At 37.4% G+C, this 20,634-nt stretch overlaps 1 protein-coding gene across 8 annotated transcripts in view; it reads right to left on the bottom strand.

Annotated features, from left to right (window-relative positions):
• ARHGAP42 (Rho GTPase activating protein 42) overlaps positions 1-20,634 on the bottom strand; it is a 287,300-nt gene that overhangs the window by 98,362 nt on the left and 168,304 nt on the right. For all 8 annotated transcript variants that reach the window (XM_077867592.1, XM_077867593.1, XM_077867594.1 and 5 more), the window contains one exon: positions 6,625-6,726. In XM_077867592.1, coding sequence (XP_077723718.1) covers positions 6,625-6,726 — 102 coding nt within the window. The remainder of the gene's footprint in view (positions 1-6,624; positions 6,727-20,634) is intronic.

The following is a 20,634-nucleotide window of genomic DNA, read 5'->3' as shown; positions in this document are numbered from 1 at the left end:
TGGTTCAGTTTTGGTAAGTTATATGTTGCTAGGAATTTATACATTTCTTCCAGGTTGTCCAATTTGTTAGCATATAGTTTTTCATAATATTCTCTTATTATTGTTAGTATTTCTGTAGTGTCAGTTGTTATCTCCCCTCTCTCATTTGTGATTCTGTTTAGTACTTTCTCTTTCTTCTTGAGAAGTCTGACTAAAGGTTTATCAATTTTATTGATTTTTTTTAAAGAACTAGCTCCTGGTTTCAAGTATTTGTTCTATTGCTTTTTTAAAGTTTCTATATCATTTATTTCTGCTCTAATCTTTAATATTCCCTTCTTTCTGCTGGTTTTGGGTTCTGTCTCATGTTCTTTTTCTAGTTGTAATGTTAGGTTGTTTGAGATTTCTTGCTTCTTCAGGTAGATCTGTATTGCTGTAAACTTTCCTCTTAGAACTGCTTTTGCTGCATCCAAAATGTTTTGAACTATTGCGTTTTCATCTTGTTTACGTGTGCTTTTTAGTTTATTCTTTGATTTCTTGCTGGATTCATTCATTGTTTGGTAGCATGTTACTTACCCCCCATGCATGGGTGGTCTTTCCAAATATTTTCTTGTGGTGGCTTCTAGCTTCATAGTGTTGTGATCAGAAAACATTCATGGTATGAATTAGATCTTTTTTAATTTGTTGAGGTTTGTTTTGTGGGCTAATATGTGATCTATCCTGGAGAACGTTCCATGTGCACTTGAAAAGACAGTGTATTCTGCTATTTCAGGATGGAATGTTCTGAATGTATCTGTGAAATCCATCTGGGTCAGTGTGTCATTCAAAGCCATTGTTTCCTTCCTAAATTTCTGTTTAGATGACTTGTGAATTTAGGTAAGTATTGTTGTAGCATTCTATCACCATCAATTTGTTCCTTTATGTTTGTTATTAATCATTTTGTGTATTGGGGTGCTCACATGTTGGGTGCATGAGAATTTACAATTGTTATATCTTCTTGATGGACTGTCCCTTTTATTATTATTATATAGTGTCTTTCTTTGTCTCTTGTCACACTATTTGTTTTTTAAAGTTTTCTTTGTCTGATATAAGTATTGCTACTCCACTCCTGCTACTCACTTTCAATCTGCAGGAGTCTTTCGGTCTAAAATGAGTCTCTTGTAGACAGTATAAGTGATGGGTCTCACTTTTTCATCCATTCTGTCATATTGCCTTTTGATAGTGTGCATTTAATATATTTACATTCAAAGTAATTATTTGTAAATATGTACTTATCGTCATTCTATTACCTGTTTTGTGGTTGTTTCTCAAGATTTATCTGATCCTCTGTCTTTCTTTCATGGTTTGCTGGTTTTCTTTAGTGATATATTTGGATTTCTTTCTCTTTATTCCTTGCATATGTATTAATGGTTTTTGATGTGTGGTTTTTTAAAAGATTTTATTTATTCATAAGAGACACACAGAGAGAGGCAGTGACACAGGCAGAGGTAGCGGCAGGCTCTCTGTGGGGAGGGAGCCCGATGCAGGACTTGATCTCATGACCTGAGCCAAAGGCAGAAGCTCAACTACTGAGCCATCCAGGTGCTCCATTGATTTGTGTTTACCATTAGCCTTGTATATAACATCTGCATATAGGAATCTGTATCAAGATGAATCCATTCTTACTCCTCTCCTCCCCATGTTTTAGGTACATGGTATCTTGTTTCACAGCATTTATTTTGTGGGTCCTTGACTGAGACTTTATAAAAAATATTCATTTTTACTGCTTTATTTTTTGTTCCCTTCCTTCATACTCCCACTTATTTATGGTCTTTCCTTTCCAACAAAGAGCTCCCTTCAGTATTTCTTGCAGAGCTGGTTTACTGATAATAAACTCTTCTAGCTTTTATTTGTCTGAGAAACTCTTTATTCTCCTTCTAATTGAATTGAATGATAGCCTAGCTAGCTAGAGTATTCTTGGCTGCACATTTTTCCCATGCAGCACTGTGAATGTATCATGCCACTCCCTTTTGGCTTGGAAAGTTTCTGTTGAAAAATCCATTTATTTTTATCACTGTATTTGCCATTTTTATCACAATATGTCCCGGTGTGGATCTGCTTCTGTTGATTTTGTTGGTAGTTCTCTGTGCTTCTTGGGTCTGGGTATCTGTTTCCTTACCAGATTAGGGGAGTGTTTAGCTATTATTATGTTGAATTAGTTTTCTGCCCCCTTTTCTCTGTCTTCTACTGCGACTTCCATAGTAATGTTATTATGTTTAATGGAGTCACTGAGTTCCCTCAGTCTATTCTCATTTTGCATAATTCTTTTTTTTGTTGCTGTTGTTCAGCTTGATTACTTTCCATTACTTTGACCTCTAGGTCATTAATTTGTTCCTCTGCTTCTTCCATCATGCTATTCATTCCACCAAACATGCTTTTTACTTCATTTATTGAGTCCTTTATCTCCGCTATGTTATCCCTTATCTCTGTGTTAAGGGTCTCACTCATATCCTCCAGTCCTTTTCTCAAGTCCAATAGGTATCTTTATGTCCATTACTTTAAATTCTCTATCAGCCTTGTTACTTACATGTTTCATTTAGATCTCTGGCCATGGCCTTGTCCTGTTCTTTCATTTGGGACAAATTTTTCTGTCTTCTCATTTTAGGAAAGTCCGCTATATCTCTTGTTTTTGAGGGTAATGGCCTTATAAAGATGAGGTCCTGCAGTGCTCTATATAGTGTCCCCTGTTCCCCAAGGCCTGGAACTTCTGGGAGTATCTCCAATGTGTGCTGCACATGCTCTGCTGTTGTGACCTGGCTGCTTTATCCTTCAGGCCAGTCATCTACAGAGGTTTCTTTGCCTGTTGTAGGCAGTGTTTGGTCCCCGTCTGAATGTGGTGTGTTTTAACTAGATGTGTTCTAGTCTGCTTGTGAAATGAGATATACTGTTACTGCTGCCAGAACCTAGCTCCAGAAAACTCTTGCCTTTGGGGATGCAGTGTTAGCAAAGATTTTGGCTAATCTTCTGCAGGTGGCATCCTGATGTTCTGGGACCAAGGCAAGCACAACTGGAAGGGCAGTTCCACTAGAGCATGGGGGGCAGGGCTTGGGTAAGCAATGTAGGTAGTGTCTGCCCCACAGTGGTTCCCACAGGTGGCTCTGAGACTATGCTGAAGGGTGGGGGAGGGAAATGGTGCCTGTCAGGTCCTTTGTTCCTAGAGGCGTCTCTTTGTGAAGCTGCATCTCTGGGACATGCTCCAAGATGAGCAAATAACCTCTCCACTGGGTGCCTCAGGTGCTCTTCAGGTCACTGTATGCCTACAGGCTCTCTGTTCCACCTCTATAAGAGCAGTCCCATTGCCTCCGGGCTCTCTAGGAGCCAAGCCTGCTGACCTTTAGAACTCCAAGCTGTAAGCCCCACTAGTTGCTGGAACTCACAAAATTAGAAATTTGGCTCCTCTCACTTTCCAAGTCCACTGCTATAGGAATTCATTTTCTTTTTTTTTTTTTAATTTATTTTTTATTGGTGTTCAATTTACTAACATACAGAATAACCCCCAGTGCCCGTCACCCATTCACTCCTACTCCCTGCCCTCCTCCCCTTCTACCACCCCTAGTTCGTTTCCCAGAGTTAGCAGTCTTTACGTTCTGTCTCCCTTTCTGATATTTCTCACACATTTCTTCTCCCTTCCCTTCTATTCCCTTTCACTATTATTTATATTCCCCAAATGAATGAGAACATATAATGTTTGTCCTTCTCCGACTGACTTACTTCACTCAGCAGAATACCCTCCAGTTCCATCCACGTTGAAGGAATTCATTTTCCTAGTGTGTTTCCCCCAAGTGTTAGTTAGTTTGTCTCTTGCCCTTCTCCACAACCATGGCTCCCCTTGTCCTGACTGCAATGGCCAGAATCCATTCTTTCCCAAACTGTGTCTCTGCACTTCCTGCCTTTTTTGATGTGGCCTCTTCTCTACTTTTAATTGTGGAGTTTGTTCCACAAGTCTTTGGATCAATTTCTGGTGTGTTTAGCATGATTTAATAGCTATCTAGTTAATTTGTGGGATGAGGCAAGCCTAAGATCCTCCTATTCTGCCACCATCTTTCCTTCTATTCTCTGCCCTTTCAAATTCTCACTTCCTTATTTTTCCACAGGAGACTTTTTCACACCGATTTGCAAATGCAACTTGTATAAAAGTGATGGTAATCCTGTGTCACATGTTGTACACATTCCCAAGCACTTAGCCTTTTGATTTGATTTAATATTTTTTGAATTAAAATTATTTTGATGCATTCTAGTCTTTCTACATTTCCTTTATGATCTCTTCCTCTTATTTCATATTTTGAAAGAAATTATCCAATTACACATCAAATATTACTTCTTTTCATTTACTATAAAGTGTATAATTTTAAGAAGTCTATTTCTAACTATGCTTATACTCTAATGATCTATCAAACTGATGGTCTTGTAGCTTTACCAGCACAAGGTAATCCCAAATTCAGTCCTGAAAACGGGGAACCACTTATTTCCCATGAACAAATCAACAAGGAGTCAGCTGTGCAAGTGAGAAGACTGCACAGAGCAGTCTTTCTGAAAACAAGAAGCTGGGTACTGACAGAAGTACCAGAGTTATTCTGGAAAAGGACGGAGGTTACAGAATTAAACACATGTATGGCAGCATCTCTCTACAACAGGTTTGATTGCTGGAAGGGTAGAGGGAAAGAAAACAAGGCACATTTTTTCTTGTCTACATTATGTCTTCTGAGGAGCTGCTCTGGCACAATTTGTGTTCTCCTGTGGGCTATGACTTCTGGAAAAGAAATATGTGCCTGTGTGCACGTGTGTAGTGGGGCAAGTAGAGGATGCTACTAATCATATTATAGTTTTTTTCCAGGCTCAACTAAATATAGAACCAGAACAGATATATTCTTTTCTACCATAGCCTAAGCAATTTAGGGTCACTAACAAGCCAATACAGAATTAGATTGTCAGGGAAAATTGAAGCATATCCTCTAGAGAATTTTAAAATCAAGATACAGTTAGCATGTCTTCGATGGTTTAAGCAATGTCTAAGTGTGGCCTCTCACATCACCAAGAATCTCAAGAACATATAAGCCTTTAGAGACCCTAAAAAACACTGCCGATTTAAAGGCAGTATATTTTTAAAATGGCACCTGGACATAGCCCTTGATATGGCAGATGGTAGTGTACTGGTGATAATTAGGGGAGCCTTTCTTCACATGACTAACATCTACACAGTGTTAGATGTGTAGATGTCTCTCCTAGGTTTCTTGTAGTGTAATGCCCAAAGAGGTACATGAGCATTAAAGAAGTTTGGAACACGTGAACATAATATTAAGTTACAATATAGTATTTCATAAGAGTAGATATGTCTATGAAAATTCAAAATATGATTTTTCTTAATGACAATTTTTTCACTCTTTCAATTTAGCCAGAAAAATCTTTCCCTCAGCACAAATTGTATATTAACGTATCCTATTTTAATAATAAGTGTTAATAATAAGGTATTTGTTATGATGAACATATGTTTAAATATCATATATTCCCAATATTAAACTTTATTTTTAAAAAGTTTTTAAATGAAGAAATTCAGTTCCTTCAATGAGAATATAAGAGGACAGAAAAAAGGAAACAGAAGTAAAAGTAACCCTCCCAAGCCTTTTGACTGTAGTTCACTGCATTCAAACACCAACTGGTCAAGCGTGCCTGGTAGGTAAACATGGAGGTAAGGCAAATAAGAAAAGGAATAGGGGAGCAGAGAACCAGATTGATTTTGATAAGCAATGCAGTAAGGTAGATGGCTTTGCTAAAAAGATTAGAAGGAGGAATTGAAAGAAGTTCTTGACTGTGATACCTAGAAGTAGAGACAGAAGAGAAAGAAGAGACTGGAAGAGACTCAGCACACTATAAGATTCCCTGCAAAGGTCTGGAGAACAGTAAGGAGCCTCTGGTGAACTAGCTCAATGACTCCCAACCCATAGCTCAGACACCTCAGGGGGTTTAGTGTACGCTGTGCTTCAAAATTTTATTGCTGCTAAGATGATAATGGCAAGAGGGTCCAATTTTTTTTAAGTATATCTCATCACTGGAACTGGAACTGTATTATACCTTGGTAAGAGGATTACTCTGTTTTACTACAGTTAAAAACTACCAATGAGAATAAATATTTCAGAAAAAAAGAAGAAATGGGCTGCTTAAATGCAAAGATGTGAAAATATCTGTTGACTTGTTTTTTAAGGAAACTGATATAAAATAGAGATTTTAAAATGTGTAATTGTGTATATATTTTCCCCTTAATGCAAAAACAGTATCTTAAAAGGAGATATTTTTTAAAAAGCTATTTCATCAGTTTGATAGGTCCTGCTGTCGAAAAATTGCCCAATAAGAAGAAAAGAAAAAAATCTTATTTCATTCTTTCTCAACATTGTATGAAATAACTAGTCTTTTACTTGGAACTATTAATATTAAGGGTCATAAAGCATGTGAAATGCTCAGCACAGGGTCTGTCCACTGTAAGTGCTCAATTAACTCTTAATGTCATCATTTTATAAAGAGCAGCAGATTCTGAGATACTATCACCTTTGGAAATATGGAATTCACATAACTTAATGCTAATGTTCTTTTCACATTTTGAGTGGAAAAGCTTACCTCTTGCAAATGAGATTCCTTTTTCTTTGCAGACAAATTTAAATGTTTATCAAGAATAGAATAGTACTTTTCACTCTCCTTGTCAAACTTCTTCTTTCCATCCTAGGGGTAACAATAACAACAAAACATTCTAATTTAAGAATAAAACTGAATTCTTAACATTCCCATCAAATATCCAATATAAGTATTTTATAAAAACTTAGTGAGCTCCAACAATGTATAAAACTTGACAGCGTAAGAAAAAGGATGTGAAACAAGTCATTTGAATATGTATTCAAACGTATTCAGATATTCTCAAAAAAGTTCATGAAGCATGGAGGGAGGCAGGCTGGCTACAGTAGGATCCTTCTGAGAACTTTGGAATTCTCACCAGGAGATTCTGATCTAGTACATCTGAGATAGGACCAAGAGAAAATGTCTCATTTTATGCTCTTTGGTGGTGTTGATGAGTTAATATATAATTACTTTAGAGAACCACTCACACAGATTCTTTTCAGGGCATCATTATTTCCCAGCTACAGAAAGATATTTCAAACAGTTTATTCTTGATGGGGGGAAAACAGGTAACATGAATTAATTAAAAGATGGTTCAAAGTCAAACCAAAAAGATTAACAACAACTTTATCATACACTCGTCATAAACCTAACAGCTGATCTTTATTTATCCTAAAATTGCATTGTTTTGTAGGGAAAACTATAACCAGGCTGGCCTTTTGTGGAGAAGGAGGACAACTTTACCTTCCATCTTGTGGCACACTCTTATTCAAATGCAAGTGGAATAAAATCCTAAAGGGGATAAGACACACCTGGGCATATAATTTTCTCCAACTATAAATACGTTATCCACTAGGTTATTTTTTTATAAGATTTATTTATCTATTTGAGAGTGAGAAGTGGGAGAGCACAAAAGTGGGAGGGGCAGAGGGAGAGAGAATTTCAAGCAGACTCTGTTCTGAGTGTGGAGCCTGACATGGGGCTTGATCTCATGACCCCTGAGATCACGATCCCTGAGATCATGATTTGAGCCAAAATCAAGAGTTGGATGCTCAACTGACTGTACCATCCAGGCACTCCATACCAGGTAAGGTTTTTTTTTTTTTTTTTCCATTTGAGTCCATATGAAATAAATATTAGGCAATCACACTCATAAATTTTATTGGCCAAAGAAGTACTCTTCCTTGCTTTTATTTCAGTGTTTCTGGAAGTGCAATACCTAGACCACTTTAATGAGAATCAAGTATTTTTAAGCCTATTCAAAATGTAAATCCCTACTTCCCCCATCCAAAGATTCAGGAATTATTATTTAAAACAAGTTCTATAAATATTATGCATAATGCTTTACTTCATTATTTGCTTAAGTATTCAAAAGAGTTTAATAAAAAATAATGGATATGTGCCTATTTCACAGCAGCACATACTAAAATTGGCACAATACAAAGAAGACTAGCAGGATGTTGACATGCAAATTCATGAAGTATGCTATACTTTGGGGAAGGAGGAGATAAAGGCTTCTAGTTATGGACTGAGCTAAGTCAGCGGGATGAAAGGTACAGCATAGGTATATAGCCAATGGTACTGTAACATTGTTGTATGGTGACAGATGGTAGCTAACTTGTGGCAAGCAGGGTGTAATGCATACAGCTGTCAAATCACTATGCTGCATACCTGAAACTAATGTAACATTGCTATACACCAATACAAAAATTTTAAGAAAATAGATGGATAACTGTATAGATGCGTAGGAGGAAGAGGAGGAAAGAAAAGGAGAAAGGGAGAAGACAGGCAGGCCCCTGGCCTGTCTTTCCCACTATCTGAGGTTGTCAGATTCCATTTACTAGATCCAAGTAATTCTACTTTGATCCACTGGCACCTCTAATGTTTTTAACTCACCATGATCTAGTTCCAAATATGGAACTTTAGAAAGTTAGCTGATAAAATTACACTGAAAGGGAAGAGCAAGTAGGATTGTACTGTAAAAGTTCAAGTCACTTTTAGACCATTTAAGTACTCTTATGTTTGTAAATTAAAGTATTAGACCAATAAATGAGAAAGGTCAAAATTTCCAAAGGATTTTTATTCCAAAAGGAGAAAATGTTTTCTCCTACTAGGAGAAACACAATACAAAAATCAAGAGTGGCATTCACACTCAAAAAAGGTCTACTGAGAAACTCATATCACAAAATATGGAGTAGCAGACGCAAAAGCAAGCAGAGAGGTCCAAGGTTCAGGACGGGAGGAGTTTATCCTCTCTACTGTTGGAACAAGATAACCTAGATGAACATTTTACCTTTTGCTCAGTGGAGCTCACTTTTCAATCTGGCATTTCATGCCCACAGTTGACCTGCCCACTCCATCTTTCAAAAAGCCTCTCTCACTAGCACTTTTGAGCTCCTTTTCTTTTTTCTCTCCAGGCCATCTCTCCTTTGACATAAGTGCTCATTTTTTTCCAATTTCCACATATTCAAATTACAACCACTTTTAGCATCCAGTTCATACAGGCCTCATTCACAAGTCCCTTCCATCAACTCTCTCTCCCTTTTGGGTGCTCACAGACCTTATACTTGGGTTTCCTATGGTGTTCATGTTTCACACACTATAGCAGAGAAATTCATATATATACCCTATGCTCTTTAAAAACTGAGTATTTGAGAGAGTGCTCAATAAATACTTAATGAACAAGTGAAATTCTTCCATATTACACTGGGCACCCCAGTCCCTCACAGGTACTCCATTTGTTTAAAAAAAAAAAAACAAACCACAATATCCATGATGCAGGCAGAATTCTACATAATAGCTAAATTCAATCCCAACATGCAGAACCACCAGGGTGGAAGGAGGCGGTGGGCAACCAGTTGCATTACAGTATAGCACACAAGACTGACTCACTTTCATCTTATGCTACGGGACTTAAAATTTCTTGCTGTGCATAGAAGAAACTGGCGAAGAGAACACAGCTGTGGTGACAACACTAGTATCTTTGTTTTCAGTTAGCGTTTGATGGCATTTTTGGAGACATTAATTCAGTGCCAACATATCAGCATTCCTGGCAATACAAAAATCATTCCCAGAGCACTTCTGGGACTCTTATTCAAACCCTGGTGCTTCACGTGACCAGGCCAGAAAAAAAAGATCTACTCAAAGATTCCAGTGATGTAGACAACAGACACATACTCAGATCTAGCATAAAATTAAAGAACTGAGTAGGCCACATGAAGGACAACTATAATGTGGGGAAGCATGTTCTTGAAAATAAAGAGCATTTCTCCTTGAAATTCACATCTGTCCTAAAAGCCATGACAGGCACTCCTAATGTAAGCCAAGTCTCATTTGGACTTAGTAACTAACTTAACAGCATATAGCTACTTCTTATCTTTTGTGTTACATGTTCTGCACATCAAGCTAAGAATCTGCCCTGAAACACATGCTGGAAGGGAAAAATAACCCATGAATCTTTATTAAATGCTGTATGTGCTTCCGGTCTTATTGTCACAGGATGACTCAAAAAATGGAGACTACGTTACAGTGTTACATTTTCTGTAAATCCAGTTAAGTGCATTTGAACTAGGTAACCATTTAAAATGAAGTCATATATGTGTGTGTGTGTGTCTGTGTGTATGTATATAAATACATATAAATATATATGTCATATATATGTATGTATACACGTGATGTCTGTGTGTATATGTATATATACATATATATTTATTTATATATATGTGTGTGTATATATATTGAAATTTTTAAAGTAGATCATGCAAAATAGGAAATTAGTCCCCAAATCCAATTTTGGCCAGCAAAAGTGTAAGACAAGTTCTGGTCTGCAATCAGTTCACTTTCCAGATGACACTACCTTTACTGAAAGCACAGTGCTCATATGATATCTTAGCTTCTAGGATATTAGCAGGTGTGGTTGTGCACACCTTCACTTTATATAGCAAAGTAAGGAACGGCAGGGAAACTCCAAGTGTCAATTTTACTCCAAATTTATATATACAGCAAATAACAACAAACAAAAAGAGTCAAATATTTATAAAAACTACAGGTCTACCAAGCAGATAAAAAACATTAAATCAAACATAATTGTTAAAAGAAGGCCAAATCAATCCCTTCCACTGCTATAAGAGAGTACCAAAGATGAAGAAGATGAAGAACAGATTCTACCACAACGTTTAGAAAATCACAAATAGAAATCCTCAAAAGGTTATCTAATTGTAAATTGTATTTTTTTCCATAGAACTACTGCAAAGTTTTGTTTAAACAACTGTCAGCAAACTTTATTTTAATGTTGCCATGATATAAATGATTAAAAATTTAAAAAGTGAAAAAATGCTTTCTATATTTCTTTTTTTTTTTAATGTAGCACATGGGGCACCTGGGTGGCTCCATCAGTTAAGCATCTGACTCTTGATTTCAGTTTAGGTCACAATCTCAGGGTTCTGAGATCAAGCCCTAAGTCAGCCTCTATGCTGGTCATGGAGCCTGCTTAAGATTGTCTCTCTCCACTCTGCTCTTTCTCTCTCTCTCTCTCTCTCTCTCTCTCAAAAAAAAAAAAAAGACATTTAGAATTTATACATCAGATTTTAAGACTATTTCAACATTATAATTACAAACCAAAATACTTTGAAATTTCCCATCCAACTATTTACATTGTGTTAGTATTATAGCCATTAGCTAATAAGCAGTTTGTGTATATTTTGAAAAAAATTCTTCAAGTGAATGAATAGCAGTAGAAAAAATAATATGAAGAATAATGATTAAAATGAATAGCTAAATTTTTTAAAAAAGATTTTATTTATTTATTCATGAGAGACAGAGAGAGAAAGAGACAGAGACATAGGCAGAGGGAGAAGCAGGCTCCCTGCGGGAAGCCCGATGCAGGACTCGATTCCAGGATCCCAGGATCCTGCCTTGAGCTAAAGGCACTGAGAGGATAAGTTATAGCCTTGACTGCCAATCATGGCTAGACTTCTTCTTAGGATTGGATTTACACACTGATTAGAATGGCAGACCAGGGTGACATCACTACCTCTAAGTCCTAGGAGTGCTAGATGCCAGGAAATTCCAACTATATGCTGTGTAGGAGCTTCCTGAGGCCCATAGGATTTTTGGTATCTGAAACCCAGGTTGTTGAGAATCTTAGTATAGCTTACACAGCAATGTCTCTCCTGTGGTGACTGTACCCAATCATTCCCAGTCTCCCCAACCACTGCCCACCCAGTCTTTTCTCCTCAATCTGCTGAAACATAGGCATTCCCAAGGGTCTCCTTTCTGGGTAGCTGTAACAGTATAATTCACCCACATCTCCCCTATTTCCAATTACCCCACCACTGCCACCACCAGGTGATCAGATTCATAAAGACCAAGGGTTTCATATTTGCTTTTATGAAGAACTTCTACAACCTGGAATGATTAAAAAAAAACAAACAAATAGAAATGAGAAAAATGAAGGTATAAGACATAGAAGAGGAAAGTCCAAAGGGTAACAAGCATCTGAAGAGTTTTTTTTTTTTTTAAAGATTTTATTTATTTATTCATAGAAATGCAGAGAGAGAGAGAAGCAGAGACACAGGCAGAGGGAGAAGCAGGCACCATGCAGAGAGCCTGACTTGGGACTCGATCCAGGGTCTCCAGGATCACACCCTGGGCTGCAGGCGGCACTAAACCGCTGCGCCACCGGGGCTGCCCTGAAGAGTTGTTAAAACTTATTAGTAATTAAGAAAAAAGTAAATTAAAATATTGGAACATCACATTATGTCAGATATTGGCCAAGAGTTAGAAGGCTGCATTAAGGTACTTGTTGAGGAGTGTGGAGATATAGGAGATATTATTGGTGAGGAGGATGGCGGTGCAGCCTCTTTAAAGAGAGATGTTGCAGTAGCAAGTGGCCCAAAGAACACAGAAATGTCCATAAGGAAACTCAAATGAAGATATGTATCTGTGGGGACAGGAAGATAGCCAGTGTATTCATTTTTTTAAAAAGATTTTATTTATTTACTCATGAGAGACACACAGAGAGAGGCAGAGACACAGGAAGAAGCAGAAGCAGGCTCCCTATGGGGAGCCCGATGCGGGACTCGACCCTAGGACCCCATGATCATGCCCTGAGCCGAAGGCAGGTGCTCAACCACTGAGCCACCCAGGCATCCTCAGTGTATTCCTTAGTGGACATAAAACAAACTTGATGCAGACCATGGAGTGCTAGGCAGAAGGTAGAAGGAAATATTAAGTGCTGACAGATTAAAACACAACTCTGAGTTAAAAAACACAAAACAGGCAAGTAACACTAAATCATTCATGTAAATTAAAAAGCCATGCATACAAAATAGTGACAATTTTACCAGAACAAAAGAAACAAAAATATACATATTAACTCTTAAAAAAGGCTGTTGTGTAAGGAAGAAAATGAGAATGAGGTATGAGTAAATGAATATAACAAGAGAGGGCTGTGAACTAAAGGACAACAGATGAAAGAAGGAAATTTAAGATTTTATTTATTTATTTGACACAGAGAGAATGAAAGAGCAGGAGCAGGGGGAGGCACAAAGTGAGAGGGAGAAGCAGACTCCCCAGTGAGCAGGGAGCCCGATGTGGGGCTCGATCCCAGGGTTATGAGATCATGATATGAGCAGAAGGCAGAGGCTTAACTGACTGAGCCACCCAGATGCCCCCATATTGGTGTTTTCAATCAGAGCCTAACAGAACTGGGAGAAGGCAAATGCCTAACTCCAGCCCCATCTGGCCCTTCTGTCTCATCTAAAGGGGAGAAAAAAAGAGTAGGGAGGCAAACTGAGAGGCCAAGTACACAGTTAAGGAGCACAGGTTCACCAGATATAGGACCTCAGACACCTTACTACTAACATTACTAAGGCCTAGTTCCTTTTACCACATATAGCATGCCCAGTTATCAAGAAAAAGTTAAAGACATACTAAGAGGCAAAACCAGTATCAGCATCAGTCAGATATAGCAGAAATGTTAACATTCGTCAGAGGAAAATATTTTTAAAATTATGATTAATATACTAAAGGCTCAAAAGGAAAAGTAGATAACATGCAAGAATAGAGGAGTAATTAAGTGGAGATGGAAGTGCTAATAAGAAGGAATGACAAATGCTTGAGATAAAAAACACTTAAAGAAATGAAGAGGAGGAGACTCTCCTTTGAGAGTCTCATTAGTAAACCGGATATGGCTAAGCAAAGAAGCTTAAATGTTTATCAATAGAAACTTCCAAAACTGAAAAACAGAAAGAAAACAAAAAAGGCTAAGAATACACATACAAACAAAAACCAGAACATTTAAGAATTGTGGGAGAAGTAGAAAAGGAACCAACAGAAAAAATAAGCAATAGCTGAAGCAGTAGTGACTTGAGAATTTTTCCGAATTATTATCAAACACCAAACTACAGATCTGGGACACCTGGGTGGCTCAGCGGTTAAGCATCTGCCTTCAGGCCAGGGCATGATCTTGGAGTCCTGGGATAGAGTCCCACATCAAGCTCTCTGCAGGGAACTTGCTTCTCCCTCTGCCTGTCTCTTCCTTTCTCTCTGTCTCTCATGAATAAATAAATAAAATCTTAAAAAAAAAAACAAAACAAAAACAACAACAAAAAACCACAGGTCTAGAAAGTTCAGTACCAAGTAGGCAAAATGCCCTGAAAAACTATACCTACACATAATAGATTTAAGCTGCAGAAAATCAAAGATAAAGACAAAATTTGAAAGAAACGAGAGGAAAAACACCTTACTATAGAGGAACAGAGATGGGAATTTCAACCAGCTTCTCCATGGAAAGTACGTAAGCAAAAACCAACCAACCAACCAACCAAAATAGAATGAAATATTTAAAGTGCAGGAGGAAAACATGCCAAGAAATCTAGTTTTCTGCATTCTGTGAAATTCTCCTTCAAAAGTCCAGACAAAATAAAGACTTTCTCACCTAAACAAAAACTGAGGAAAATTTGTTGCCAGTAGATTCACCTTGTAGGGAATGTTAAAATTTCTTAAAGGACAAAGAAAATTATATAGTCAGAAACTGGAATATACATAAAGAAAGAAAAGAGAATCAAGGAAGGAATAGGTGAGGGTGAAATAAAAACTTATTTTTCTTATTCTTAGCTGAGCTAACATAATAACAGCTTCTTCAAAATAATATTCATTAGGCAGCCTGGGTGGTTCAGCAGTTTAGCGCTGCCTTTAGCCCAGGGCCTGATCCTGGAGACCTGGGATCGAGTCCCACGTCGGGCTCCCTGCATGGAGCCTGCTTCTCCCACTGCCTGTGTCTCTGCCTCTCTCTCTCTCTCTCTCTGTGTCTCTCATGAATAAATAAATAAAATCTTTAAAAAAAAAATAATAGCATCAAGAATGTATTCAATTCAGTATGCTTATGTAAATCCTTGCTTGTGTGTGAAATGAAGGGCAGCAATGGTATAGGCACAGGATGGAGGAATCAGAAGAATTTTGTTATGATCAGGTATTTGCACTACCTATGAAGCAATATAGCATTATTTGAAAGTGGATTTGGAATAGTTGTAAATGTATATTGAAAATTCTAAAGCAAACGCTAAAAAAGAAAAGAAAAGGAAAGGAAAGAAAATGAAATCATATAAAATACTCAATTAAAACCAGAAAAGGAAGAAAAAGAATGGAAGACAAAAATAGAAGCAAAGAACAATAGCAACAAATAGAAGATAACAAATATGGTAGCTATTAATCCATATATATCAATAATCACTTTGATCATCAATGTGTGTTAAACACACAGATTAAAACATAGATTGTCATAGTGGATCAAAAGAAGGAGACTCAATTATAAGTTGTTTATAAGAAGCCAACTTTAAATATAAAGACATATATATATTAAAAGTATAGGAATAGAGAAAGATATACCCTGCTAACACTAATCAGAAGATAATAGGAGTAGCTATGTTAATTTCAGACAGAGCAGGAATTTGCTTTGAAGCAAGGCAAAAAAAAAAAATATATATATATATATATATATATATATATATATATACATAAGGGATAAAGAGGAACATTACACAATGATAAAGAAGTCTGTTCTTCCAAAGGATATAACAATTCTTAATATGTATGCACTTAATAGCAAAGCATCAAAATATGGGAGGCAGAAATGAATAGAACTTCAAGGAAAATAGGTGAATCTACCATCATATTTGGAGACTTCAACACCCATCTATTAGAAAATCAGTGAGACTGCAGTGAAACAATATGACCAATCAACTGGATATAATGGACATCTATAGACCACTTCATTCAACAACAGCAGACTCCACATTCTTTTCAAGCTCACATGGAACATTCCTCAAGACAGGCTACATTTTGGGCTATAAAACACATCTCGGTAAATTTAAAAAAATAGAAATCATAAAATGTCTGTTCTCAGACCTGGAATTAAACTAGGAATCAATGACAAAAAGATAGCTAAAGGGAAAAAAAATCACAAAATACTTAGAGATTAAACAACACACTCCTAAATGACTTAGGGCTAAAAGAAATCTCAAAAGAGATTTTAAAATAATTTGAACTAAATAAAAACACAACTTACTGAGCCCTGTGGGATGCAACAATGGCAGTGATTAGAGGGAAATTTATAGCACTGAGAGATAGTAAAGGGAACAAATGGATGAAACAGGGACAAAGAGAAGAAACAGGATGAAAGACAAGATGATGAGGAAGTGGAGGATGCACTTAAGTTACTTTAGATTTTCGAAGAGAGAGAAGTTTTTGATGGCTTTCAATTGTCGATCTTCTCTGACCGTGGGAAGACAGGCAAGATTGGAATCAAGAAGGTGGATAGTGTCTGGTATGGCAAAAAAAAAAAAAAAAAAAAATAGAGCGTGGGGCAGAGATTGCCTGCTATAAGCTTGCATGCAATCTTTAGTGAGCAAGAATAATGAAAAAAGTAAAGAAAGAATGGAATGGAACAAAGGAAGAAAAATCCAAGTGTTTATTACTGAACTAATCACAGAAGCAGGAAGAAACAGTCAGGGGCTTAGGTAATACCGTATACCTCTATTCAGGTTTTATAAAACCAACACACCTCAGGACATTTTAAGCAAGATTTATCTGCTAGTTCCCTCCCATACTTGGCCAAAATGTATTCCACTACAGTAGGAACTCTCCTGCACTTCAGAGTATCACCTGGTCCCTCCAGCAGTTATGGGAGAGGCCAGGACCCAGGACCCACAGCCTCACTCCATCTAATCTAGATGTGGTGAGAAGAGCTATTGAGCCTGTGCACCAGAGCTGTAGCAACTCCCACTGCAGTGAGGTGATGGGCATGTGGGGCTGGAGCCAGGCCCTGACCAGGTGCGAGGGGCAGAGGTGACAATCCTAGACCAGGGTTATCAACTGAGCAAGCTCTAAGGGCCTGGGAAGGGCTCAAACTGTGCCCAAAACCAATAAACACACTCCTGAGATATAGATAAAAGATAATCCCTTTATTGAGTATACTATCTTCATGATTTTTTGGTAATGAAAATACAACATTTTCAAGGCATTTGCAGACTCACTGATAACCTTGCTCTCTTGAGCCAATTTTGTATATTTACCTATCATAGAGCTTTCTCAAAATAAGCATCACAGCACAACTGCTTAGTTTAAAAAAAAAAACAACCCCTACTTCCTGCCCAAACCTCAAGTGCCTAGGTCATTGTCATAGATAGCTATAGGGGCCAAAGCTAAAAACTGCCCTTTCCTGAGTATCAGTTCATGGAATTCTTAATTTCTACTGTTTTCATCAGAAGCCCCTTTTGACAGAGCCCCATTCTTTTTCTACAGTAACAGAACCTCTAAATTGTAGCAGGGCACACAGGTGCCAAGAGTGAAGAGTATATTTCCTAGTCTCTTTTGCAGTGATGTGTGTCCACATGACTAAGTTTTTGTCAATGAATTTGACCATAAGCATTCCATGGCAGCTTCCAGAACACTTCCAAAACTACCCAGTGCTTCTCTTCCTTCAACCTTTCCTCCCCCAGGGGAAGAACATGCTCAAACTTGCACTGTAAAATGACATCTCTGCTCACTTCCTCTGCTCTTCTTCCTTGACTTTTAACCTTGGGATCACTTCTTTTAAGAAAAAAAAAAAAGAGTTGTGCTTTTATTTATTTTTAAATATTTTATTTATTTTTCTGAGAGACAGAGTGAGAGAGAGCACAAGAGGGTAAGAGGGGTAAAGAGAGTGGGGCAGAGGGAGAGGGAGAGGCAAGGAGCCCCACTCAAGACTTGATCTCAGGACCCTGGGATCCTGACCTGAGCCAAAGGCAGAGGCTCAGTCGGTTAAGTGACCCATCATCCAGGTGCCCCAACAGTGTGCTTTTAAAAGAACAGTTCCAGGAGAAAACTTATTATTGCAGATATTTCTGTATAAGGTCTAATTTGCATAACTAGACTGAAGGGCTCCCCAGTATAAAGATGAGAGAGAGACAAAGACATAGAGACAGAGACAAACAGACATTGGTTTTGATTGATTGACTGATTCACTCAACATATTAACTGTGTTTTAGGCTGAAGAGTCTTAGACTAGGCTATAAAAAAAGTCCACTGTGTAAGTGCCGAATGAATGACTTATTCAATTCTGCAAACACTGTCAGTCTAGCTATCCTCCTGGTTTTATTACCAGTTGTAGTACCCTGGACACAGAATGGTTAAATTCTGAGGTCTTAGTCATCTTATCTGTCATATATAAAAGAGCTGGATTCCACAACTTCAGGTGAAGCATCCTGGAAGCAAGTACAGCATAAAGAAGTAGTTTCTTACTCAAAGCACAAACATGGCTGTTTCTCTGGAGTTGCTGTACCTAAGCCTTTCCCAACACAGTCACCATGAGAAACACTTTAGAAGGCTGGTCACGGTATGACCCTACCCACTAGCAAACAATCTCTGCTGCAACAATATAAATATTAATAGTTAGGAAGGTGGAGGTTGTAAAAAATATCTACTCTGGCACTTTCAGTCAATACCATTTTAGCTGCTCATCTGTCTTATTAAGTTTGGGGTTTTCAACTCCATTGGCAAAGTCCCTTTCTCAAAATGTCACATTAGCTGATGAGAACAGTCAAAAGCTTAAAGGAAAGAGAGAATTCCCTGAAGGCTGTTACTTCTGAAAATTGTCATGATAGTGAAATGTGGAGGCTGGGTGGTAATGGCACCACTTGGTGACTTTCAAGTCTCATGGCTTAAACCACAAACTTAAGGAAAAAAGCAGAATTTTCATTCACAAAATATACATTTTAAAAATATTTTACTGTACAATTTCAGCATTCAGTAACTGTGTCTTAAGTTTAATTACCTACATCACTGTTTCTTTATAATCAAGAATTCCCTTTGTCATATAAAACATAATAAGAATAGTTAAGAAATGCTGTCTGTGTAGTCTAGAGTCACTATCTTGTGTCATGTGAAGTTACCAACATTACCATTCCTACAGCTCACTAAAGTCTAAACTATGTTAGTAATTATGCTAAAGAAGCGAGGCCTGGTCATACCTAACTCTATTAAACTGAAATATACTGAAAGACTATTTTGGTAGAATACATTTAGACATTTCTTCAAAATGTAAAAGCAGAAATGTGACTGAAAAGTCTTTATTTTCACTGAAATATGACCATTCTAAAATTCAAAAACTGTCACTTTCAAACAATGCTTAATTCTTTCTTAAATTATCAAAAAATACCAGGGGGGAAAAAAACAGACTTCGGTTAATAAAAAGTATGCTTAACTCATCACAAAATGATCCCTTATTTCCCAAGAAATACTTAACAAGTGTTTTTAATGACAATCTTAATCCATTTTTAAGACTCAAAACAATCAAGTTGTGAAAATGAACAATATATATATAGAAAAGCTGAAATAAATTTTTCCATCAACTATGCATAGTGCTTGATTTAAGAAATATGGTTTTTCTTTACTAGGAGATTTACCAGGTAGAATTAGTAAAAGTAATTATTGGGGGAGAGGGCAGAGACAGAATCTGACGCAGGCTATATATCCAGCGGGGTAGGGCTCTATCTCACCAACCTGAGAACATGACCTGAGCTGAAATCAAGAGTCAGATGCTTAACTCACTAAAACCACTCCAGCACTCCAGGAAAAGTAATTCTCAAAAGCTTAGTTCTGTAGTCACAAAAAATGCAAAATTAATTATTACCAATAATCTGTTTGACTCCTTCTTCCAACTATTAAGAAACCAAACAATATAAAAAAATGCTTAGGATCTATACCCTAAAAACTATAGAACACTTCTGAAAGAAATTGAGGAAGACACAAAGAGATGGAAAAATATTCCATGCTCATGGATTGGCAGAATTAATATTGTGAAAATGTCAATGTTACCCAGGGCAATATACACGTTTAATGCAATCCCTATCAAAATACCATGGACTTTCTTCAGAGAGTTGGAACAAATTATTTTAAGATTTGTGTGGAATCAGAAAAGTCCCCGAATAGCCAGGGGAATTTTAAAAAAGAAAACCACAGCTGGGGGCCTCACAATGCCAGATTTCAGGTTGTACTACAAAGCTGTGGTCATCAAGACAGTGTGGTACTGGCACAAAAACAGACACATAGATCAATGGAACAGAATAGAGAACCCAGAAGTGGACCCTCAACTTTATGGTCAACTAATATTCGATAAAGGAGGAAAGACTATCCACTGGAAGAAAGTCTCTTCAATAAATGGTGCTGGGAAAATTGGACATCCACATGCAGAAGAATGAAACTAGACCACTCTCTTGCACCAGACACAAAGATAAACTCAAAATGGATGAAAGATCTTAATGTGAGACAAGATTCCATCAAAATCCTAGAGGAGAACACAGGCAACACCCTTTTTGAACTCGGCCACAGTAACTTCTCGCAAGATATGTCCACGAAGGCAAAAGAAACAAAAGCAAAAATGAACTATTGGGACCTCATCAAGATAAGAAGCTTTTGCACAGCAAAGGATACAGTCAACAAAACTCAAAGACAACCTACAGAATGGGAGAAGGTATT

The sequence above is a fragment of the Canis aureus genome, chromosome 23 (genome assembly GCF_053574225.1).
Source record: "Canis aureus isolate CA01 chromosome 23, VMU_Caureus_v.1.0, whole genome shotgun sequence".
Lineage (NCBI taxonomy): Eukaryota > Metazoa > Chordata > Mammalia > Carnivora > Canidae > Canis > Canis aureus.
The sequence above is the reverse complement of the archived record's forward strand: the minus strand, read 5'-3'. Positions and strand labels throughout refer to the sequence as shown.